Here is a 20,408-nt window from a genome sequence, read left to right on the forward strand (position 1 = left end):
GTGCGTTTCACCTAATAGTTATGAACTTATATTCACAAGTAGTGGAGGTTGCTTATAAACAATCGCGTTAAACGAATTCTTGGCATAAGTTTCATGCAATCATAGTAACGAATGCCTCGTCAACACTTATAATTTTCATAGAGCGTAATGATTCTTGCTTGTATCTCTATTATGCAATCATGTAGGGGACTTGTGGGGAATGTTTTGGGTTGTCGTATGCAATCATCCAATTCAATAACGTTAAGAAGATTTGAAGGTTAATTAGTGCATCACGGTTAACTTGGGGTGTTGAGAATTCATGGTTTATTGAAATGCAATTGGAAATCTTTTTATTATGCAAGTGTAACATGTGTGGAGATGAACCCCTTGGCTAGCATCCATTCATTCCATTTCATCAATTTCATATTTACATTCTGTTTTAATTGCAATTTGTTCATTTAGTTTAATTTCGTCAAATCAAAACCCCCCCTTTACTTTCTTGTTCTTTAGTGCTTAGAATCTGTTTAGTTTATGTTTTAAAATGTTTTGAATCAAGCCATAATCTTAAATTCGTCCAAAATTGGGTTTAAGGTCAGAAACTGCCTAGTTAGTGTTTTTAGGCAGTTTTGAGTCTTTTGAACTTGTTTTGAGTCCTTTGAGTCTTTGTATTGTCCAAATTAGTTAGAAAGTATCTTAGTTTGTGTTTATAAGTGTTTTGATTCAAGTTATTACACAAATTCGTCCAAATTCACCAAAGTGCTCAAAACTGCCCAGAAAGTGTTTTTAAGGCAGTTTTGAGTGTTTTGGGTGATGTTTGAGTCTTTTGGTTTGTTTTAGTGTTTTAAGCGTTTAGTTTCGCATTCTTTGAGTCTAGTTTAGTGTTTTAAACTTTATTTTACGTTTTTGAGTCAGTTTCCAAGTGATTTGCAATCCCTCCTAATCCCCGGTTAAGAACGATCCCTACTTATACTTATACTACAATTGTCAAAAAGAGGGTTTAATTTGTGTGCGTATAATTCTCGCATCACCTTCTTGCCCCTAATGTGGTCGATGAATTCATCTAACCAGGCCTGTGCTTCTTTTGGCAACATCAGCTTGGGCAACCTTTCTTCCCGAGTTATGCCAAAGTTTTATGCATGCACTAGGTTTTCACAGAGAGTGTCAACCAGCAATGGTGGGGACATTCCTCTCTCAAGCGAGATAGTTCTAAAACATATTAGCTCCAGACTTCATCTTGGTATTGGTATCAATACCATGTCCTCTTGAGCTCTCATTAGGAATCTGTACTTCCCAGGATGAGGGCTCTGTGGCACATGATCTCCTTCCCCCCTCAGTCTTGCTATTTGCCTTTTCTACCTTCTTTTTGCTTCTCCAATGAAGTTGATTTCTTCCCCCATGAGGTACTTTCTCAAACTTCACATTTTCAGAGGTTTCTGAGGCAGTGAAGACTTTTAATGAGTTTATGTGAGCTTTGTGCTGCCTCTGAACTCTCCTGATCATAGAGGCTTCAATTTCTTTGACAGACTTCTCTTTTCCTACTACGTACCATTTCCGCTCGAGTCGGGCAAAATCTTTCTTGGTGAATAAGGATATAATGCTCTTTGTTCTTCCTTTCATTCTGACATCATTGTAACTTGGTTGGGGAGGTCTTACATCCACCCATTTTGGTATTTTGGCTTCTCTGTCATCCACATCTTCAGAGGCTTCATAATTTCTACATACCTCTGATAAGCCCTTTGGTTGAGAATCTCATCCCAATCTTTGGAAAACATTTCTGGAGGTCACTTTCTCAACTGTCTACATGATACTTCTGTGGGCTTCTTGTTATTCTTTCTCATTTCTTCTAATCAACTTCTGATCAATAATGGCTCCTAATGCTGGTACTTCTAACTCATATTCTTCCTGGCACTTACTACATAACATCAGTCCTTTAACTATGGCTGTTTTGGGTTTCTCGGGCAGCTTGATAGTTCCTTCTGTTGGTTTGTCAACTTGCCTTCTTTCTGCTTTCACTTCCCAGGTGACTTTTCCTTTCCCTTTTTCTGCCCAAGTCAAGTTGATCATGTTTATTGGGGCTTTTAGGAAGGGATCCGTGTCAATCATCATATTGGCTTGTGGTTTTTCCAACATCAATTTTCCCTTCACTATAAGGTTTTGTATCCAATCCTTAAACTGGGCACAGTTGGTTATGGAGTGATTGAAGGTATAATGTAGCTTGCAATACTCCTTTCCCCTTAGCTTTTCTGGCTTAGGTATTTTTTTGGTACGATCACTTTTGCTCGCACCAACTCTTCATATATCTCTAAGGCCTTGGTTAAATCAAAAGAATAACTTTGGTATTTTGGAGGCTTCATAGGGACAAATCCAACATCATTCATCGCCACTTTCTGATCTTTGACTGGTTGGACTTGATAAGCTCATATTTATATATATTTTATATCAAATTCACTTGTCTTTTCTTAGTTAGTTCCTTATATTTTTGAGTTATTTACCTTGTTTTTGTGTTTTTTAGGATTTGTCAAGTAAAGAAAAGAAAAATAACACAAGTGGAATGTTAAGTAATAAATTCGTCAAAACTGCCTGTGCAGGTCAGCTGACTTTGGAAGCCAGTTGCGGACAGCTCAGAATGAATTAGAGAATGAGCCTTATATGCTTGGAAAGCTATGGATGTCTATTTTCTGGACCATTTTACAGATTGTTAATATCATTTTTCTAGAAAAATGGTCCAGAAAATAGACATCCGTAGCTTTCCAAGCATATAAGGCTCATTCTCTAATTCATTCTGAGCTGTCCGCAACTGGCTTCCAAAGTCAGCTGACCTGCACAGGCAGTTTTGACGAATTTATTACTTAACATTCCACTTGTGTTATTTTTCTTTTCTTTACTTGACAAATCCTAAAAAACACAAAAACAAGGTAAATAACTCAAAAATATAAGGAACTAACTAAGAAAAGACAAGTGAATTTGATATAAAATATATATAAATATGAGCTTATCAAATACCCCCACACTTAGCTTTTGCTAGTCCTTGAGCAAAACAAAGAAAACATGAAAAGTAGCAACATGAAAAACATTAGCTCCCCACTATGTCACCCTCATAGAATTTCATTCAAGAAAACAAATCATCAAGAACCTTAGCTAGCACCAAGCAAGCTAATCCAAGCTCATCTTCCTTATTCAAATGTTAACAGCGACCTTTTAATCATCCTTGAAGTGTAGTGTGTGTAATAGCCATGCTAATGCAATTTCAAGTTTTGTTTTAAAACACTACATGCAAACTAGTGACCTTCTCACGGGACATACACTCAATCACACATATGTTTAGTTTAACGTGTTTCGCTCAAAGAATCAAATGTGAAAGATCTAACATAAGCTTGCATAAAGATCTCATCTCCACAATCATAATTGCAAAACTAAAATCAAGAGGACTTTTATTGGTTGTAATGAGGCTTAGGGAGGGGGTTATAGAAATGAAAGGATAGGTAAACACAAGTTCCAAGCTACATTGCAAGCAATTCTCTTGTTGAGATTTATAAGAACTCAAGCTCTCCAACCACTCTACTAATACCTCCAATCACACCCCTAAACTTTTTATTTGCTTTGTATACAAAAATTTTTCTTCTCCTTTTTTTTTCTTCTCTTTTTTTTTTTTTTTTTTTTTTGAACCAATTTTCGCACATAACTAAATACAAACATGAAATACCCCCACACTTATTCTTTTGCCAAACTCTTTCAAAGTACTTCACAAACATTTCTCATAAGACAATCTCACATTGCTCACTAGCTAGCTTGGAAAGGGTAAGGAAAAATGTTTAAGGTATAAGGGCAGACATATCTGGTGATAAGAATTAAAAGGCTTAACATATAGGCTCAAATTGGCAATCTAATGATCTCATTTTTCTTTAGGAAACATGTTTATTTGGGCCATGGTGATAAACCTAATGCCTCTATCATTTTCAAGTTCATGCAATCAATGACAAACATTTCGAAAGATCGTTATGCAAGTTCTAGAGATGTAAGTCACATAAGTTCATCACACATGAAAGAATAGGAGTGTATGAAAAATGCACACACTTTCAATAGGCTCAAAAACTCACATAGGTTGTATATGGTCACTATGTTCACATATGAAGCTTTAAATCATGCTTTAGTTTCACATCAACAAGGCTATGTGCTTTTGGTTTTTCAAAGATGATTAAACATGTATAAAGCTAACAAGAGAATAAGGAACTTCACACAATACATGCTTACTAAGTTCTTGATCACCATGCTCCAAATTCAATCCAATTATATCATTGGGTCGGGAAACTAATAAAAATCTAATTCAAAACAATAAATAAAATAAGACTATTTTTGAATTTTTCATATTTTCAAAATTTTCTCTTTTTTTTTTATTTTTTATTTTTTTTAAGAGTCAACAAAACTAATTAAGAAAACAAAAAAAAAAAACAACAAGGAAACAAATTAAACCAGTTCTTAGTCAAAGGGACGAAAATTTTCAATTTGGTCATTTTTTCAATCTTTACCCCCAAACTTAAACTGGACATTGTCCCCAATGTCATAAAACACAATAATGCATAAAATAAAAAAATAAAAAAGAAATAAAATAGTAAGAAACAAAATAAAGCATTTGGACTGAAAACTTCCCCAATTTGCAATAAAATCAAGTGATGACCCCCAAACTTCAATTCTGCAATCAACTCCAAGGGTGGACATAACCTAAGATTCCTACAAAGAAAAGAAATACTTCAGCTTAGCACGCATGAAAACTCAGAAAACAAAACAAACGAAAAATTGAAAATGACATGAAAAGATAATGAATAGAAATATTGGGTTGCCTCCCAATAAGCGCTTGCTTTTACGTCCTCAGCCGGACGGTACCAAGAGTAATCATTCAAGGGAAGCTGGTTCTTGGAGGGGTACAACCTCCACATCATGCTCCGCAAAAGACTCGTAATATGGTTTGAGTCTATGTCCATTCACTTTGAACAGGTTTCTGGTCTTTGCACTTTGGATTTCCACTGCACCATGAGGAAAAATATTAGTTATAACAAATGGACCAACCCATCGAGAACGAAGCTTACCTAGAAATAACCGAAGGCGAGAATTAAATAGAAGAACTTTCTGTCCAATGGCAAAGCTCTTCCTTGATATCATCTTGTCATGAAATGCCTTTGATTTCTCCTTGTATATTCGACTAGACTCGTATGCATCATTCCGAATTTCATCTAACTCATTCAATTGAAGCTTCCTCTGCTGTCCGGCAACACTCATATCCATGTTGTAGGCTTTGATAGCCCAATAAGCTTTGTGTTATAATTCTACTGGAAGACGGCATGGTTTCCCATAAACTAATCGAAATGGGGACATTCCAATAGGAGTCTTATAAGCAGTCCTATAAGCCCACAATGCATCGTTCAAGCGCATGCTCCAATCCTTCCTACTAGGACTCACAGTTTTCTCCAAAATTTGCTTTACCTCACGGTTTGATACTTCTGCTTGACCACTAGTTTGCGGATGATAAGGTGTAGACACCTTATGTGTGACATTGTACTTCCTAAGCAACGCTTCAAATGTTCTATTGCAAAAGTGACTCCCTCCATCGCTAATGATTGCTCTAGGTGTCCCAAATCTTGCAAAGATGTTAGTCTTAATAAAATCTGAAACAATTTTTGAATCATTAGTTTTGGTAGCTTTCGCTTCCACCCATTTAGAAACATAATCCACAGCCAATAAAATGTAAAGAAAACCATTTGAAGATGGAAAAGGTCCCATGAAATCAATGCCCCATACATCAAAGATCTCAACAATCAAAATAGGGGTTTGTGGCATTTGATTTCTTGGGCCCAAGTTACCTGTTCGTTGACAACGATCACATGTTGCACAAAACTCGTACACATCCTTAAACAAACTAGGCCAATAAAAACCACTCTCTAACACCTTAAGGGCTGTCCTTTTTGCTCCAAAATGGCCGCCACATGCATAAGAATGACAAAAAGTTAGAATAGATTTAAACTCAGATTCAGGGACACACCTTCTAATCAATTGATCAGGGCAATATTTCCATAAATAAGGATCATCCCACTCGTAGTATTTGGCGGTTTTGACAAGCTTATCTTTCTGAGCACGTGTAAAATCATCCGGAATCTTTTTGGTGACCTTGTAATTGATAATATCTGCATACCAAGGGTCAGTAACCTTTAATGAAAACAATTGCTCATCCGGAAAACTCTCACGTAAAGGGATGAAATCTTCCTCTATGTTTGAGTGCACAAGTCTGCTAAGATGATCTGCTACAACATTCTCACTCCCTTTCTTATCCTTGATCTCTAAGTCAAACTCTTGAAGCAGAAGTATCCATCGAATGAGTCGCGGTTTTGCATATTTTTTTGTGAGTAAATACTTCAAAGCTGCATGGTCAGAAAACACAATAACTTTAGTTCCAATTAGATAAGATCTAAATTTTTCTAAAGCAAATACAACAGCTAGAAGCTCCTTCTCTGTTGTTGAATAATTCAACTGTGCATCATTGAGTGTTCGTGATGCATAATAGATGACATGTGGCACTTTGTTGACACGTTGTCCTAGAACTGCACCGACAGCATAATCTGAAGCATCGCACATTAACTCAAAAGGTAAACTCCAATCTGGTGGCATGATCACAGGAGCCGTGGATAACAACTCCTTAAGTTTGTTGAATGCTACCACACACTCTTCATTCATATCAAATATTACATCATTTTGAAGCAAACGGCACAAGGGTCTAGAAATCATTGAGAAGTCTTTCATAAACCTACGATAGAAACCTGCATGTCCAAGAAAAGAACGAACCTCCCTGACAGTAGTAGGGAGAGGTAAAGAACTAACAATTTCTACTTTAGATTTATCAACTTCAATTCCATTTTCAGATATGACATGCCCTAAAACTAATCCATGTGAAACCATGAAATGACATTTTTCCCAATTTAAGACCAGATTAGTTTCTTGACAACGTTTTAAAACTAAGGACAAATTATGTAGACATGTATCAAAAGAATCACCATAAACTGAAAAATCATCCATGAACACTTCAATTATTTTCTCAATCATATCAGAAAAGATACTTACCATACACCTTTGAAATGTGGTGGGGGCGTTGCAAAGTCCAAACGGCATCCTCCGGTATGCAAATGTGCCAAATGGACATGTGAAAGTCGTCTTTTCTTGATCCTCCGGAGCAACTGCAATTTGATTATATCCAGAATAGCCATCAAGAAAGCAATAATGAGAATGACCAGCTAACCTTTCTAACATTTGATCAATGAATGGAACTGGAAAGTGATCTTTGCGTGTGGTGCTATTTATCTTCCGGTAGTCTGTACAGACTCTCCAACTATTTTGCACACGTGTAGGCACTAGCTCACTAGCTTCATTCTTAACAACTGTGACTCCGGATCGCTTCGGAACTACTTGAACAGGGCTTACCCACTTGCTGTCCGAGATAGGATATATGATGCTAACATCAAGAAGCTTGATAACCTCTTTCTTGACGACCTCCATCATGAGTGGGTTCAAACGGCGTTGAGCTTCCCTTGTAGGTTTTGCACCTTCCTCCAGCATAATCCTATGCATACATGTAGCTGGATTTATGCCTTTGATATCTGCAATGCTCCAAGCTATGGCAGTTTTGTGATCCTTCAGTACCCGGATCAGTTTCTCCCCTTCTTCTGCTGTGAGTTGTGATGATATGATGACCGGTAATGTTTCATCCTCTCCCAAAAATGCATACTTCAAATGTTCAGGAATCGGTTTAAGCTCCAATTTGGGTGCCTGAATCACAGAAGGAAGAATTTTTTCGTTAGAAGTAGGTAGAGAAATAAAATGGGAAGAAAACTTACCATGAATTGGTGAAAGAAACTCAAGGGCTGCCACTGTCTGGATTAATTCTTCTTCAATGTGCTCGGAATAATTAAGTTTTCCATGTGTAATGCTATGCACTAACGCCTTCTCTAAATTGTCTTGTCCTACACCTTCATTAAAACAATCCTGCACAAAATAATCAAACGCATCAATAGACAAACAAGATTCAAAATCATTAGGGTACCTCATAGCATTGAAGATTTTGAACTTGACACTTTCTCCATCAATTTCCATGGTTAAAGTACCATCATAGACATCAATCTTCGTACGCGCCGTTCTAAGGAATGGTCTTCCCAATATAAGAGGAAGTGCAGTAGGCATAGGGTCATGTTCCATCTCAAGAACAAAAAAATCAGCGGGAAAAATAAGTTCATTCACTTGCACAAGTACATCCTCCAATAGGCCTTTGGGATATCTATTTGAATGATCTGCCAACTGGATTACTACCTTTGTTTCCTTCAAGTCTCCAAGGTTTAGTGATTCATACACTGAATATGGCATCAGATTGATGGATGCCCCCAGATCGCACAATGCTCTTCCAAACTCTTTCCCTCCAATTACACATGGAATGGTAAAGCTACCGGCATCCTTCAACTTCGGTGGTAGCTTTCTCTGCAAAACAGCTGATACTTCCTCGCTTAATGCCACAGTTTCTTGATCATTGAATCTTCTCTTGTTCGTACAAATCTCTTTAAGGAACTTTGCATACTTGGGCACTTGTTTTATGGCATCTAAAAGAGGTAAGTTCACTTGGACTTGTCGGAAAGTATCCAAGATTTCCTTATCAGTTTGCTCCTTCTTAGACTTCATAAACCTACGAGGAAAAGGAATAGGGACACATGAGTTAAATGAATTTTGAACTTCTTTACTTACCTTATCAGAATCTTTTTTGTTTAATTCTGTATCTTTATGAGACTTTTCAGTTTCTGTTGAAGCCTCATCTTGCTCAAGATTTTTGGTTTGTTGCTCCCCTTGCTCATTTGTATCTTTTCTAGTCCTCTTTTGCATCCTTGGCTGCTCAAAAACTTCTTTTCCACTCCTTAAAGTCACAACATTCATCTGCTCCGCATTTGGATTCACCACGGTTTGGCTAGGCAACCTTCCTGGTTGATGTTGTTGCCCCATCAAACTTGCTAACTGACTCATTTGGCACTCAAGGTTTTCAATTGCTTTGTCTGTTTTCTGTTGATGAGATTGAGTAGAGTTAGCTAAAGAAGCAATTAAATCCTCAAGAGACTTACTTGGAGCTTGTTGTTGTTGAGGCTGAAACGGTGCCTGCGGTCTTGCTTGAAAGAAGCCAGGTGGACGGTTATAGTTGTTGGGAACAGATTGTTGTCCGTTGTCTTGATTGTTCCACTTTAAATGTGGATGATCGCGCCACCCTGCGTTATAGTTGTTGGAGTATGGATCATACTTTTGTCTTTGTTGCCCCTGAAACCCTCCTAACGCATTAGCTTGCTCAAGACCACCTTGATCCATTAACGAAGGGCACATATCGGTGGCATGTCCCATCATTGAACAAACACCGCACACCTGTTTTGGAGCCACCATAACCTGTTGCACAAGATTAGTCAAGTTAGCTAATTGTAATTCAATACTAGAGTTAGCACTTACCTCGTTAACTTTCTTAAGAGGTAGCTCATCTCTCCCTCCAAATTGTCGTGTGTTGTCAGCAATGTTCTTTAATAATGCCTTAGCATTTGTTGGTGTCTTGTCCATGAATGCTCCTCCACTTGCTGCATCAAGCATTACACGATCAGTACCACACAATCCTTCATAAAAATATTGTATTAAAAGATGCTCTGAAATTTGATGATTAGGACAAGATGCAACCAAATGTGTGAATCGCTCATAGTAATCTCCAAAGGGCTCTCCATGTTGTTGTCGGATTGCACATATGTCTTTCCTTATGCTTGCAGCTTTTGTGGCCGGAAAATATTGCTCCAAGAATGCTTGCTTCACCTGGTTCCATGTGTTCATTGATCCTGGAGGTAAATTGTAAAGCCACTCCTTTGCCTTAGCTTCTAATGTAAATGGGAATGCCCTCAACTTGACTTGCTCCTCATCCACATTGGCTGGTCTCATTCCCGAGCATACCACATGAAACTCCATGAGATGCTTGTTGGCATCCTCTGTTGAGAAGCCATGGAACTTAGGCAAGTAGTGAATCATGCCGGACTTAAGCTCAAATCCTCCTCCTGCATTTGGATATGTGATGCACAATGGTTGTTGATCCGTATTAGGCGTTGCCAACTCTTCATATATCTCTAAGGCCTTGGTTAAATCAAAAGAATAACTTTGGTATTTTGGAGGCTTCATAGGGACAAATCCAACATCATTCATCACCATTTTCTGATCTTTGACTGGTTGGACTAAACCCTTCACTATTAAAGGTTTAAAAGGGGTAGTCATCTCAGCCACACACATGTCCATCCCTTCTCTTCCATGGCCATCATTTTGTTCTAGCTCAGCTCCTTTAAACTCCACTTAGTGAATTGCAACTTTATTTTTTGTAAAAAAGATGAGCTTTAGATAAGTGTTTCACTTGTTGTTCCTCAAGCAATAGCTTTTCGTACTTTGTGGCAGCAATTACCAACTCTTGTAAATCATTGAATTGTACATCATAAAACTTTTTCCTCAAAGGCAGCCTCAAAGTCTTCTGAGCAATGGATATAAGTTGGGCATGATTGATAAGGAATTGGCTCCTCATTCTTGTCCTTTTGAACCTCATCACGAAGTCTTATGTAGACTTATGTTCATATTGTTTCACCTCCACTAAGTCATTGATAGACATCTCGGGCTCCATCCTATAGAACTGCTCATGGAAAGCCATCTCCATTGGCCCCCAGTTAACAATAGAATTGAAGGGCAATAGAGAATACCATTGAGATGCTAGGCCAACCAACGAGTTCCCAAACAATCTTAACTTATAATTAGAATTGTCTTCAAATGCCACACAATGGTTGGAGAACTTGAAGATGTGATTTCTAGAAAATACACTGCCATCTTCCCCACTAAAAGTAGGAAATGCGGGCATCTTAAAGTTAAGTGGGAAAGGATTTTGCTCATCAATATACTCCGAGTGTGGCTTCTGGTAAGTGTTCCTGAACAGCAGGCGAGCCTGCAATTGAGCATTCTGGGCCACCATCCTTCTTAGCTCAACTAACTCATCTCTGAGTTGTTGGTTAGTTGTATTGCTGTATGGGGTATGTGGGGATCCCCATTTTGAGCTGCGATCATTGCCCGATAAGGTTTCCTTTTTTGGGTCGGGTTGTCTCCACTTGGCATCCCCTCCCTTACTGGCTAATAGTGGAGGCCTATAAGGATGAGGCTTGTCTGCCTTGGTAGGTTCGCCTTTTCCACTGGATTCTCCGATTAACTGGGGCATCCTATACTTCTTTCTTTCTTGCCCGCTCTGCCCCCTACTACCTAGTGAAAATAATAGGGGGTCAGGCAACTCCTTATCTAGGATCTCCTCCAAAACTGGCTGACTAGCTCTAGATTCTTCCTTATTTTTTCCTTTATCCTTCTTTTCCTTAAGCACAAGAAATAGGGGGATAACTGGTTCTTTCTCAAGGCTCTCTTCCTTCATTATTTCCCTGACATAACCATTCTTTGGAGTACAGTACTCCATATCTAATCTTCTTTGCAGACTCTCTGTTAAATAACAGAGTCTGCTTACTTTTCCTCTAGTTTCTAGAGTGATTTTCTCTATACTTTTCAGCACTTGTAAATCTTCATTGGTCACCTTTCCTCCTAACTTTTTACATGAAGTTAGGCTTTCTAGAATAGTTGGTCCTAGCAAGGAAGGAAAATCCTCTGGATGATTTATCATGCTTGATCTTGGTAAACACTAGGGTGGGCCGTATTTTGTGTTCCACCTGAAAGTTTTCTCCTTCCTTCTTTTTCTTGGCATACAAGACTATGAATATCCCATCGGGCGTGCCAAAACTATGTTCGGGTGAAGATTTCTCTAGAGAAGGATCCTCAGACCTCAGCATAGCTTCCCAAGGGATTGGCACTTTGGACGTGTAGTCGGGCTCTTACTTGTTAATGTGCTACAAGAAAAGGACAAAGTTAGTTCTGAAAGGTGTCTTTGTGAGGCCTTAGGTGTAGGCCTTGAGGCTCACAATCAAAACTAACTAAGTGCTAGGCGTGCCATTTCTATCTCAGTATAGCAGATGTAGAGCAAGAGTGTTTTTAGTCGATTACTTACGCCCCAAGTTACTCGGATTTCTTGTTATCAAAGGATTGTCATGGATGCGTTGAGTCCACATTAAGTTCTTTTTCTTGCCTTGTAAACAAGGACTTTTAGTTCATAGTCTTGTATATTTGAATGAAGGGAGTCCAGAGCCCCTTAAGCCATTTGTTTGGTCCTAGATTGCTTTTACTGATAACATATCCATTAAACTAGCTAGATCCAGATGCAAATGTGACTCTTAAAATAGGAAAACTGATGGAAATAACTTGAATACATACTAGAGAATGCATTAAGTAATGGATCTACAAATTTAGAAAACAAACAAAGAGCGTCAGGCAAGATTTCACCTTGTCTGTCAAGGTTGAACATTTTTCAATCACTTCTCTTTGAATTAACAGGGGTTTATATGCTAAAAGGGGATGGATGGTAAACAAGTTTACACAAGGGAATCGATACTACGCCACTGAGGGAGATAGCTTGTCGCTAAAAATGACTGAATCTGGGTTGATTTTAGTTTTTGGATGCAAATCTGGCTTGAGAGCAGAGTTTGTATATTTGTTTGTTTGATGGGTTGAGTGTCCTTATCTCTGGGGCCTCTTTCTCCTTTTATAGGAAATTTAGCCCCAACTGCTGTGATTTTGCTCTTGCCCGAAAGCACTGAAGGGTAATGAGTCATCAGCCTTTTACTTGGAATGCCACTAGAAAGTGTTCTTTGGCTGGTAGTAAGTTAGTCTTCATCACTTGTTACTTCAGTGGTAAGCAAATGGCTTGTATCTTGGTTGAGAATGATTCACTTTGCCTTTGGGCTTGGTGCTGGGCTTCGGGCAAGTCCCTTTTTAGTCGACATCCTGGGCTTTCCTTCATCTAAAGTCCAATGTACAAATATTAACCCAAACACCATCATCTCCCAATCTCCAATCTGGCACCCAAAATTTGGATAGCTGAAGGGAAAAAAACCCACGATTTGGATTCTGAAATGGAAAATTTCTCGAGCGAACAGAAGATTTGAGTGCTGGTTTGTCTCTCTCTCTCTGTCTCTCTCCCAAATTTGCTAGTTCTGCGGTGGGTTTATGTTAAAGTGAATATCCACATCGTACTGCACACGCTAACCTCTCTCTTCCTTACTTCTTATGGTGGCGTTGAAAGAAAGAGGATGACCATCATCACCACCATAATGACCATCATCATGATTTCAAGATTAGAAACTGTCCAACACCAACAGCCACTACCAGCCGCCCACAAAGTAAACGCTCCTTCCCTCCCCTTTTATTTATTATTATCTCCTCCCCATGTCAACGTCACTTGTCTCACACACCCATTGCTCTCTCTCTTGCACCCCCCACCCCCCCTCCCTCCCTCCTCCTCTCTCGGTCAATTGCCTATTTGGGGTTTCTTCTTTTGTTTTCCTGCTATCCCAAAAACCCAATTCCCCCCGCCCTCTGCACCAGGTAGATATAGCTCTCCCTGTCCTCTCTCAGGCATTTATTCAAACACCCGCTGGGCGTTCTAGATTGGTACTATTCCCACTGCTGTTTATTCTATGATTCCAATAGATTGTGGTTATAGTATTGATGGTGATGTGATTGAGTGAGAGAGAGAGTGAGAGAGAAAGAGTCTTCATGTCTTCTTCTCTTGTTCGGATGAAACACGACAAGCAGAAGGTGAAGGTCCCAGCAATACCAACACCACCAACCTTTCGTCTTCTCAGCTATTTGGGTCAATGGGTTCTCGTCCTTCTTATTCTTCCTTGCTCTGCCTCTGCTGCATGCGACCGGCTCGATCGCGACGCTCTTTTGTCCTTGCCCTTCAACACACCGTTGAATTGGTCTGCTTCCACTGACTGCTGCCTTTGGGATGGAGTCACCTGCGACCCGGTTAAGCACAGCCGCGTCGTCCGGCTTTCTCTGCCCAGGAGAGGCTTATCCGGTGTCGTCTCTCCGGCCATCACCAACCTCACCCGTCTCACCCACCTCAATCTTTCCCACAATTCCCTCTTGGGTTCTCTGCCAGACGACTTGCTTTCTTCCCTCCCAAGTATTGAGGTCATTGACTTGAGCTTCAATCGTCTCATCGGCCGCTTCCCACAATCCTCCAATGAAAGCAGCCACCTGCAGATTATAAACTTGTCCAGCAACTTCTTCAATGGAACAATCCCAGCTTCGATCCTCGTCCCTTCAGTGTCCGTTTTCAATGTCAGCAACAACAGCTTTTCGGGACCAATACCGGTCAGCGATGGCGGGAATCACACTTCCCTTACCTTCTTGGACTTGTCCTTCAATAAATTCACTCGCCCAATTCCCCCAGGAATCGGATTGTGTTCGAGGCTCCAAACTTTTCGGGCAGGCTTCAATGCCCTCAATGGTTCTCTCCCTGATGAAATTTTTATGCTTGCTGATCTCCAACAGCTCTCTCTGCCTGTCAATAGTTTCTCTGGACCCATCAGTGGTGGCATCATGAACCTCACCAATCTCAGGATCCTCGAGCTTTATTCGAACAACTTCTTTGGGCAAATCCCCGGGGATATTGGTAACCTTTTCAGGTTGGAGAATCTGCTCCTCCACATCAACAACTTGACAGGTGCCTTGCCTCCGTCCCTCACCAACTGCACAAATCTATCCACCTTGAATTTGCGGGTTAACAACTTGACTGGACAGCTCTCTGCCTTCAATTTTTCCACTCTCCAACGCCTCGCCACTCTGGACCTTGGCAACAATAACTTCATTGGTGAGTTACCTCAAAGCCTCTACTCTTGCAAGTCCTTAACTGCTATTAGATTGGCCAGCAACCAGCTCACAGGCGAGATATCACCTCAAATAGTCGCGTTAGAATCGTTGTCTTTTCTGTCCATCTCTACCAACAACCTGACAAATGCCGCGGGGGCCTTTAGGAATCTGAAGGGTTGCAAGAATCTGACCACTCTGGTCTTGTCGAAGAATTTTTGGAATGAGCCTTTGCCAGATGATAAAAGCCTTGGAGACCCAGTTGGATTCCAAAAGCTTCAGGTTTTTGCTATTGGGGGTTGCCAATTCACAGGTCAAGTACCCACCTGGCTAGCCAATGTTACAGCTCTTGAAGTCTTAGACTTGTCGTTTAATTTTATAACCGGTTCTATCCCTGGTTGGTTGGGTAGTCTGCACAACCTTTTCTACGTAGATTTGTCTAATAACCTCCTTAGAGGAGGATTTCCTCTTGTGTTCTGCGGGATGCAAGCTTTGACATTGAAAGAGGCTAGTGATGTAGTGGACAGAAGTTATCTAGAGTTGCCCGTCTTTGTGAAGCCCAACAGTGCTACTAATCAGCAGTACAATCAGTTGTCCAACCTCCCTCCGGCAATATATTTGGGTAACAACAGCCTTACTGGCAGTATCCCCATTGAGATTGGTCGATTGAAGTATATTCATGTGTTGGACCTCAGTCATAACAACTTCACTGGCAGCATCCCGGAACAGATTTCTAACCTCACCAACTTAGAGAAATTGAACCTCTCCTATAACCATCTATCCGGTGAAATCCCTGCTTCTCTCAAAGGTCTGCATTTCTTGTCTTCCTTCAGTGTGGCATACAACGATCTTCAGGGACTTGTACCATCTGGAGGTCAGTTTGATACTTTTATGAACTCCAGCTTTGAAGGGAATGCTAGACTATGTGGCCCTCCAACTGCTCACATCACTTGTCCTCAACCTTTATCACTTGCTGGTCGAAGATCTAACAGAAGCCTTCTTATTGGACTCACCTTCGGGATCTGTTTTGGCATTGTATTTATTGTTGTCATGCTAGTAGTGTGGATGTTGTCTAATAGAAAAATCATTCCCGGAGGAGATACTGACAAGACGGATTTCGAGACCATGTCTAGCCAATCCACTGCTGTTGCTTCTGAGCTTGGCAAGGATACCAGCTTAGTCATACTGTTCCCAACCAAGACCAATGAAATCAAGGATCTTAGTATAACTGAAATCTTGAAGGCGACTGACAATTTCAGTCAAGCAAACATCATCGGGTGTGGAGGTTTTGGTCTGGTTTACAGAGCAACGTTGGCAAATGGGACCAGGCTAGCTGTTAAGAAACTCTCTGGGGACTTGGGTCTGGTGGAAAGGGAATTCACAGCAGAAGTTGAGGCACTGTCCACTGCCCAACATGAGAATCTGGTTTCCCTGCAAGGTTATTGCGTGCATGATGGCGTTCGCCTATTAATGTATTCGTATATGGAGAATGGAAGTCTGGATTATTGGTTACATGAGAAAGTGGATGGTCCTTCTCGATTAGATTGGCCAATTCGACTGGATATTCTGCGAGGAGCAGGCTGTGGGTTGGCTTACATGCACCAAATATGTGAGCCACACATTGTGCATCGTGATATCAAGTCAAGCAACATCCTCCTGGATGATAAATTTCAAGCACATGTTGCTGATTTTGGATTGTCCCGGTTGATTCTTCCGTACCAGACTCATGTTACAACCGAGCTTGTTGGAACTCTTGGTTACATTCCTCCAGAGTATGGACAAGCATGGGTGGCTACTTTGAGAGGAGATATGTACAGTTTCGGGGTTGTCATGCTTGAGCTGCTAACCAGAAAAAGGCCTTTTGAGGTATGCAAGCCAAGGGGGTCAAGAGAGTTGGTTGGCTGGGTGCAGCAAATGAGGAGAGAAGGCAAACCTGAGGAAGTTTTTGATCCTCTCCTGAGAGGGAAAGGCTTTGAAGAAGAGATGTTGCAGGTTCTTGATGTGGCTTGCTTGTGTGTCAACCAGAACCCTCTTAAGAGACCGACGATCAAGGAAGTTATCATTTGGCTGAAAGATGTAGGGACATCCCAGCAACACGAAGATAAAAACTAGTAAATTATTTTTTTCCTTTGACACTTGTTAAGAAAGTATTTATATGTATACTTGCACATAAATATTTTGGGTTTATTGTCGCAGAATTTCACCGCATTACTTATGTAAATGATATTTGCTTTAAACATCTACGAGGCAGTTATAGTTTTGTGTAAACCTGAGGCTCACATTTCCAACTCTTTCATTACAGAAAACTTGAATTTTTGCACAAAATCGATCTTTCTGTCTTAGACTTTCACCCCTTCTCTGAACTGGAATCGCACAGAAGAAACTGCTTGTGATATTTGTACATTGGATTTATAGCAATTGATTGCATTGTCATTCATTCGATTCATTGATGAACATAATATATAAAAAAATAAATGTCTGTTGAAATCTTTTGTAATCAGTCTTTTACTGTTAGATTCTCTGTAAATTTCTAAATTTTGAGACACCTGCTGATGCACAAATCACTAGTTCTGCTAATCCGGAGTGTGAATTGCACAAATCTTTGGGAATGCAGAATTGCAGATGTCACTGAACATTTCGGTATGATTAATTAGTTGGTTTTGCTCATTCCTGATATGAATAGATTATCTCTGCCATGATTATATGATATATAGAGTTTTTTTTTTTTCTCATGAAAAGAAAGACGATGTTATTGATACTGATATTCAAGTACGACCAGAATCGCGAAGGAGAACATCCTGAATTAAGTCAGGAGGAACGTTGCTCCACACTGTCGCACCGCAGAGTCTTGGATTTGGATTTGAAAAGGCGAAAGCTCACAAGAGTGATGTCTGCATTGCCACCTTCATGAGGTAGACATCACTAAGAGTATGGGGGAGGCAAAGAGGTTTGAAAAATTCTTGGTACACAACTTTTGTGGGAAAATGCTTTGGTGAGTCATTGATTCTGCATAATATATGCAAAAGTTTTGCAGATTTGACAGCATGTTTGGTTTCTGTAATTTTCAAATTTCTCCAACTTTAATGTGTTTTTCCTTACTTGATTTAGATGTGTTTCTTTTTACTTAGCAGGACAGTAGTGGCTACAGAAAATCATACTAGTTTGTCGCTTTTGCACGTCCTATCAGTAGCTTGCAGAAGAAGCTTCCAGATTTCAGATAAAATTAAATTAAAGAAATATAAAAGTTTCGAATCGGAAAGCGATTTTCAAACTCCCACTTTTTTAAGTTTTCTCTTCTTGCACCGAGTCTGCATCGCTTTTTAGCCTTTAAATTGAAAAAAGTCAAGAAAGATAAATGAACTAGTACTAAAACAAAAGGAGAAGTGCCAAAGTGAGGAAATGATATGTTTGTTTTCGAATTATTTACTTAACACAATGGACAATCTCATGTTCTACTTCTTTTTAAGTGTATTTCCACGAATATTTTGAAAAACGAATTCTAACACAAACGTGAGAAGAAAAGGCTTCTGAAGAAAAAGAAGTTATTGCAATGTCATTATGTCGTAATTCCCCCTTCCTTCCAATTTAAGTTCTCGCATCAATGGAATTAATCACAAATTTGCTAGTAACTAATATCTATGATCACTCAGTACTACGGTTTTGTAGTATTTCTCTTTACTTGTAAACGAGAAGTATCAGATTTGAATCTCGTGGATGATGAAATTCAATGTCAAATTAGATTACTCATTATATGATTTAACCGAACTCTTCTCTCGCTTTGGTGTTAAATATATTATTGTACTAAAAAAAAATATACATGACCACTTAAAGCTTTTTCGGCCGTATTTTAAGTTCGTTTTGCTAAAGAGAGACCGAAAGAAGTTTCTATTTATAGCATTGAAAGCCCTAAACCCTTTTTTTTTTATGTTAGTAAGATAGCTTTATTTCTTTGCTACGTAACATGTCTCGTTTCAAATCTGGATCTTTTTACGAATATTAAACCGATTTCTTAGTGTTCAAATGCGTTACCCTTGTACACTCAAAATTCAAATTTAATATCTTTTTAAATATGTAATCGATTCACTAGTGCCGAAATGTGTGTGTAAACACGAATTTTCCTGACGAAGAATGAGACAAGAACACGTGTACAAAGTAATATTTTGTATTAAAGATTTTGGGTTACAATCTCTTTGTAATTTGGTCATCTGATTCAATCTCCGTAAGATGTTGGTTTGTACACGTGTTGTTGATCCAAAGGCTGTCGAGGCTTGATCTTGGATGAACAGTTGGAAGTTTCTTTAAGGGCCGTCAGGGCTTGATCTTGAAGAACAGGGATGAACAGATCGTCGAGGGCTTTTGGGCTTGATCTTGAAGTTGTTGATCCAAAGGGCCGTTGGGGCTTGATCTTAGGATGAACAGGTGGGAGCTTCTTCAAGGGCCGTCGGGGCCTGATCTTTGAATAATGGTTGTGCGGATTTCTTCAAGGGCTGTTGAGCTTGATCTTGAAGGTTATGGATGAGCGGATCTTCAAGGGCTTTTGGGCTTGATCTTGAAGAACGGTTGGATGTGTGGATTTGTTGATGTTGTTGATCCAAAGGGCAGTTGGGGCTTGATCTTGGGATGAACGGATGATGAACGAAGAACACTTTCTTTAAGGGCCGTCGGGGGTTAATCTTGAAGAATGGTTGTACAGATTTCTTCAAGGGCTTTTGGGCTTGATCTTGAAGAACGGTTGGATGTGTGGATTTGTTGATGTTGTTGATCCAAAGGGCCGTTGGGGCTTGATCTTGGGATGAACAGATGATGAACGATGAACACTTTCTTCAAGGGCCGTTGGGGCTTGATCTTGAAGGAGGATTTGATGAAGAACGAAGAGGGCTTTCTTGATCCTTCGGGATTTGCTTGAGAGCTTTAGAGTTTCAAAGCTTCAAGGTTTTGGTGTAATGTGAATTGGTCCCATTCATGAATGCCTTGGCTTCCTATTTATAGAATTCCAAAACTTGATTTTTGGATTTAAATAATCAGATGAAATAAATCATTTCTGCCAGGTATTGACATGTGTCCTATTTGATGACTTTTCCATTTATTTCGATTTTTCGTTGAGTCACACGCTACATGTAAAATTTATGTGACATGTGAGCGTTGAAATTTTAATTATTGGTCAACATTCATTTCATCGAAATTTCAATGTCTACAGTGTGATATTATTACACCCAAATTTAATATTGTTTTTCTTGTAACTTAAATTAAATTAGAACATCACTTGAACTATTTCAAATTATGTTCTCTAATCATTTCGACTTATTGTTTCGTTTCATTTGTTTTTGTTATGAGGGTTTGACTTCCTTTACTTCATTATGAAGACTAAATTTAGTAAATTAAATGACATGAAAGCTGATGATAATTATCGTGCTTATTTCTTATTAGCGACACATCATTTAGTTTCTAAATTTAGTCTACAAATTTAGATTACTCCATCTTAGACCCAAAAAAAAAGACAGAAAAATGAGTCAATAAGCTAAACAGTTCACACCGGAGAAAGAGATGAAGCAGACGGAGCTCACCGCGCTGCTCTGCGTGATATGGGCGGCGACACTCCTCTACGGAAG

General features: G+C 39.5%; 2 protein-coding genes across 3 annotated transcripts; one reads left to right on the forward strand and one right to left on the reverse strand.

Moving 5' to 3' along the window:
- Positions 1 to 4,830: 4,830 nt before the first annotated feature.
- LOC125480898 lies at positions 4,831 to 9,963 on the reverse strand. Its single transcript, XM_048592140.1, is given in 5 exon segments — positions 4,831 to 6,899; positions 7,365 to 7,875; positions 7,957 to 9,060; positions 9,154 to 9,432; positions 9,493 to 9,963. Coding segments are annotated over 5 exon segments (4,395 nt in total). The 3' UTR covers positions 4,831 to 4,869.
- A 3,043-nt stretch (positions 9,964 to 13,006) lies between these two features.
- On the forward strand, positions 13,007 to 17,926 carry LOC103967687 (tyrosine-sulfated glycopeptide receptor 1-like). Of its 2 annotated transcripts, none has more exons than XM_048563917.1 (2): positions 13,007 to 16,910; positions 17,539 to 17,926. In XM_048563917.1, coding segments are annotated over exons 1-2 (3,213 nt in total). In that variant the 5' UTR covers positions 13,007 to 13,698; the 3' UTR covers positions 17,540 to 17,926. The 2 variants fall into 2 exon arrangements, with proteins under 2 accessions (XP_048419874.1, XP_048419873.1); XM_048563916.1 differs by having other exon boundaries at positions 17,579 to 17,926.
- Positions 17,927 to 20,408: the final 2,482 nt, after the last annotated feature.

The sequence above is a fragment of a genome, unplaced genomic scaffold (assembly GCF_019419815.1).
Source record: "Pyrus x bretschneideri cultivar Hongxiangsu unplaced genomic scaffold, Pyrus_bretschneideri_v1 Contig37, whole genome shotgun sequence".
Lineage (NCBI taxonomy): Eukaryota > Viridiplantae > Streptophyta > Magnoliopsida > Rosales > Rosaceae > Pyrus > Pyrus x bretschneideri.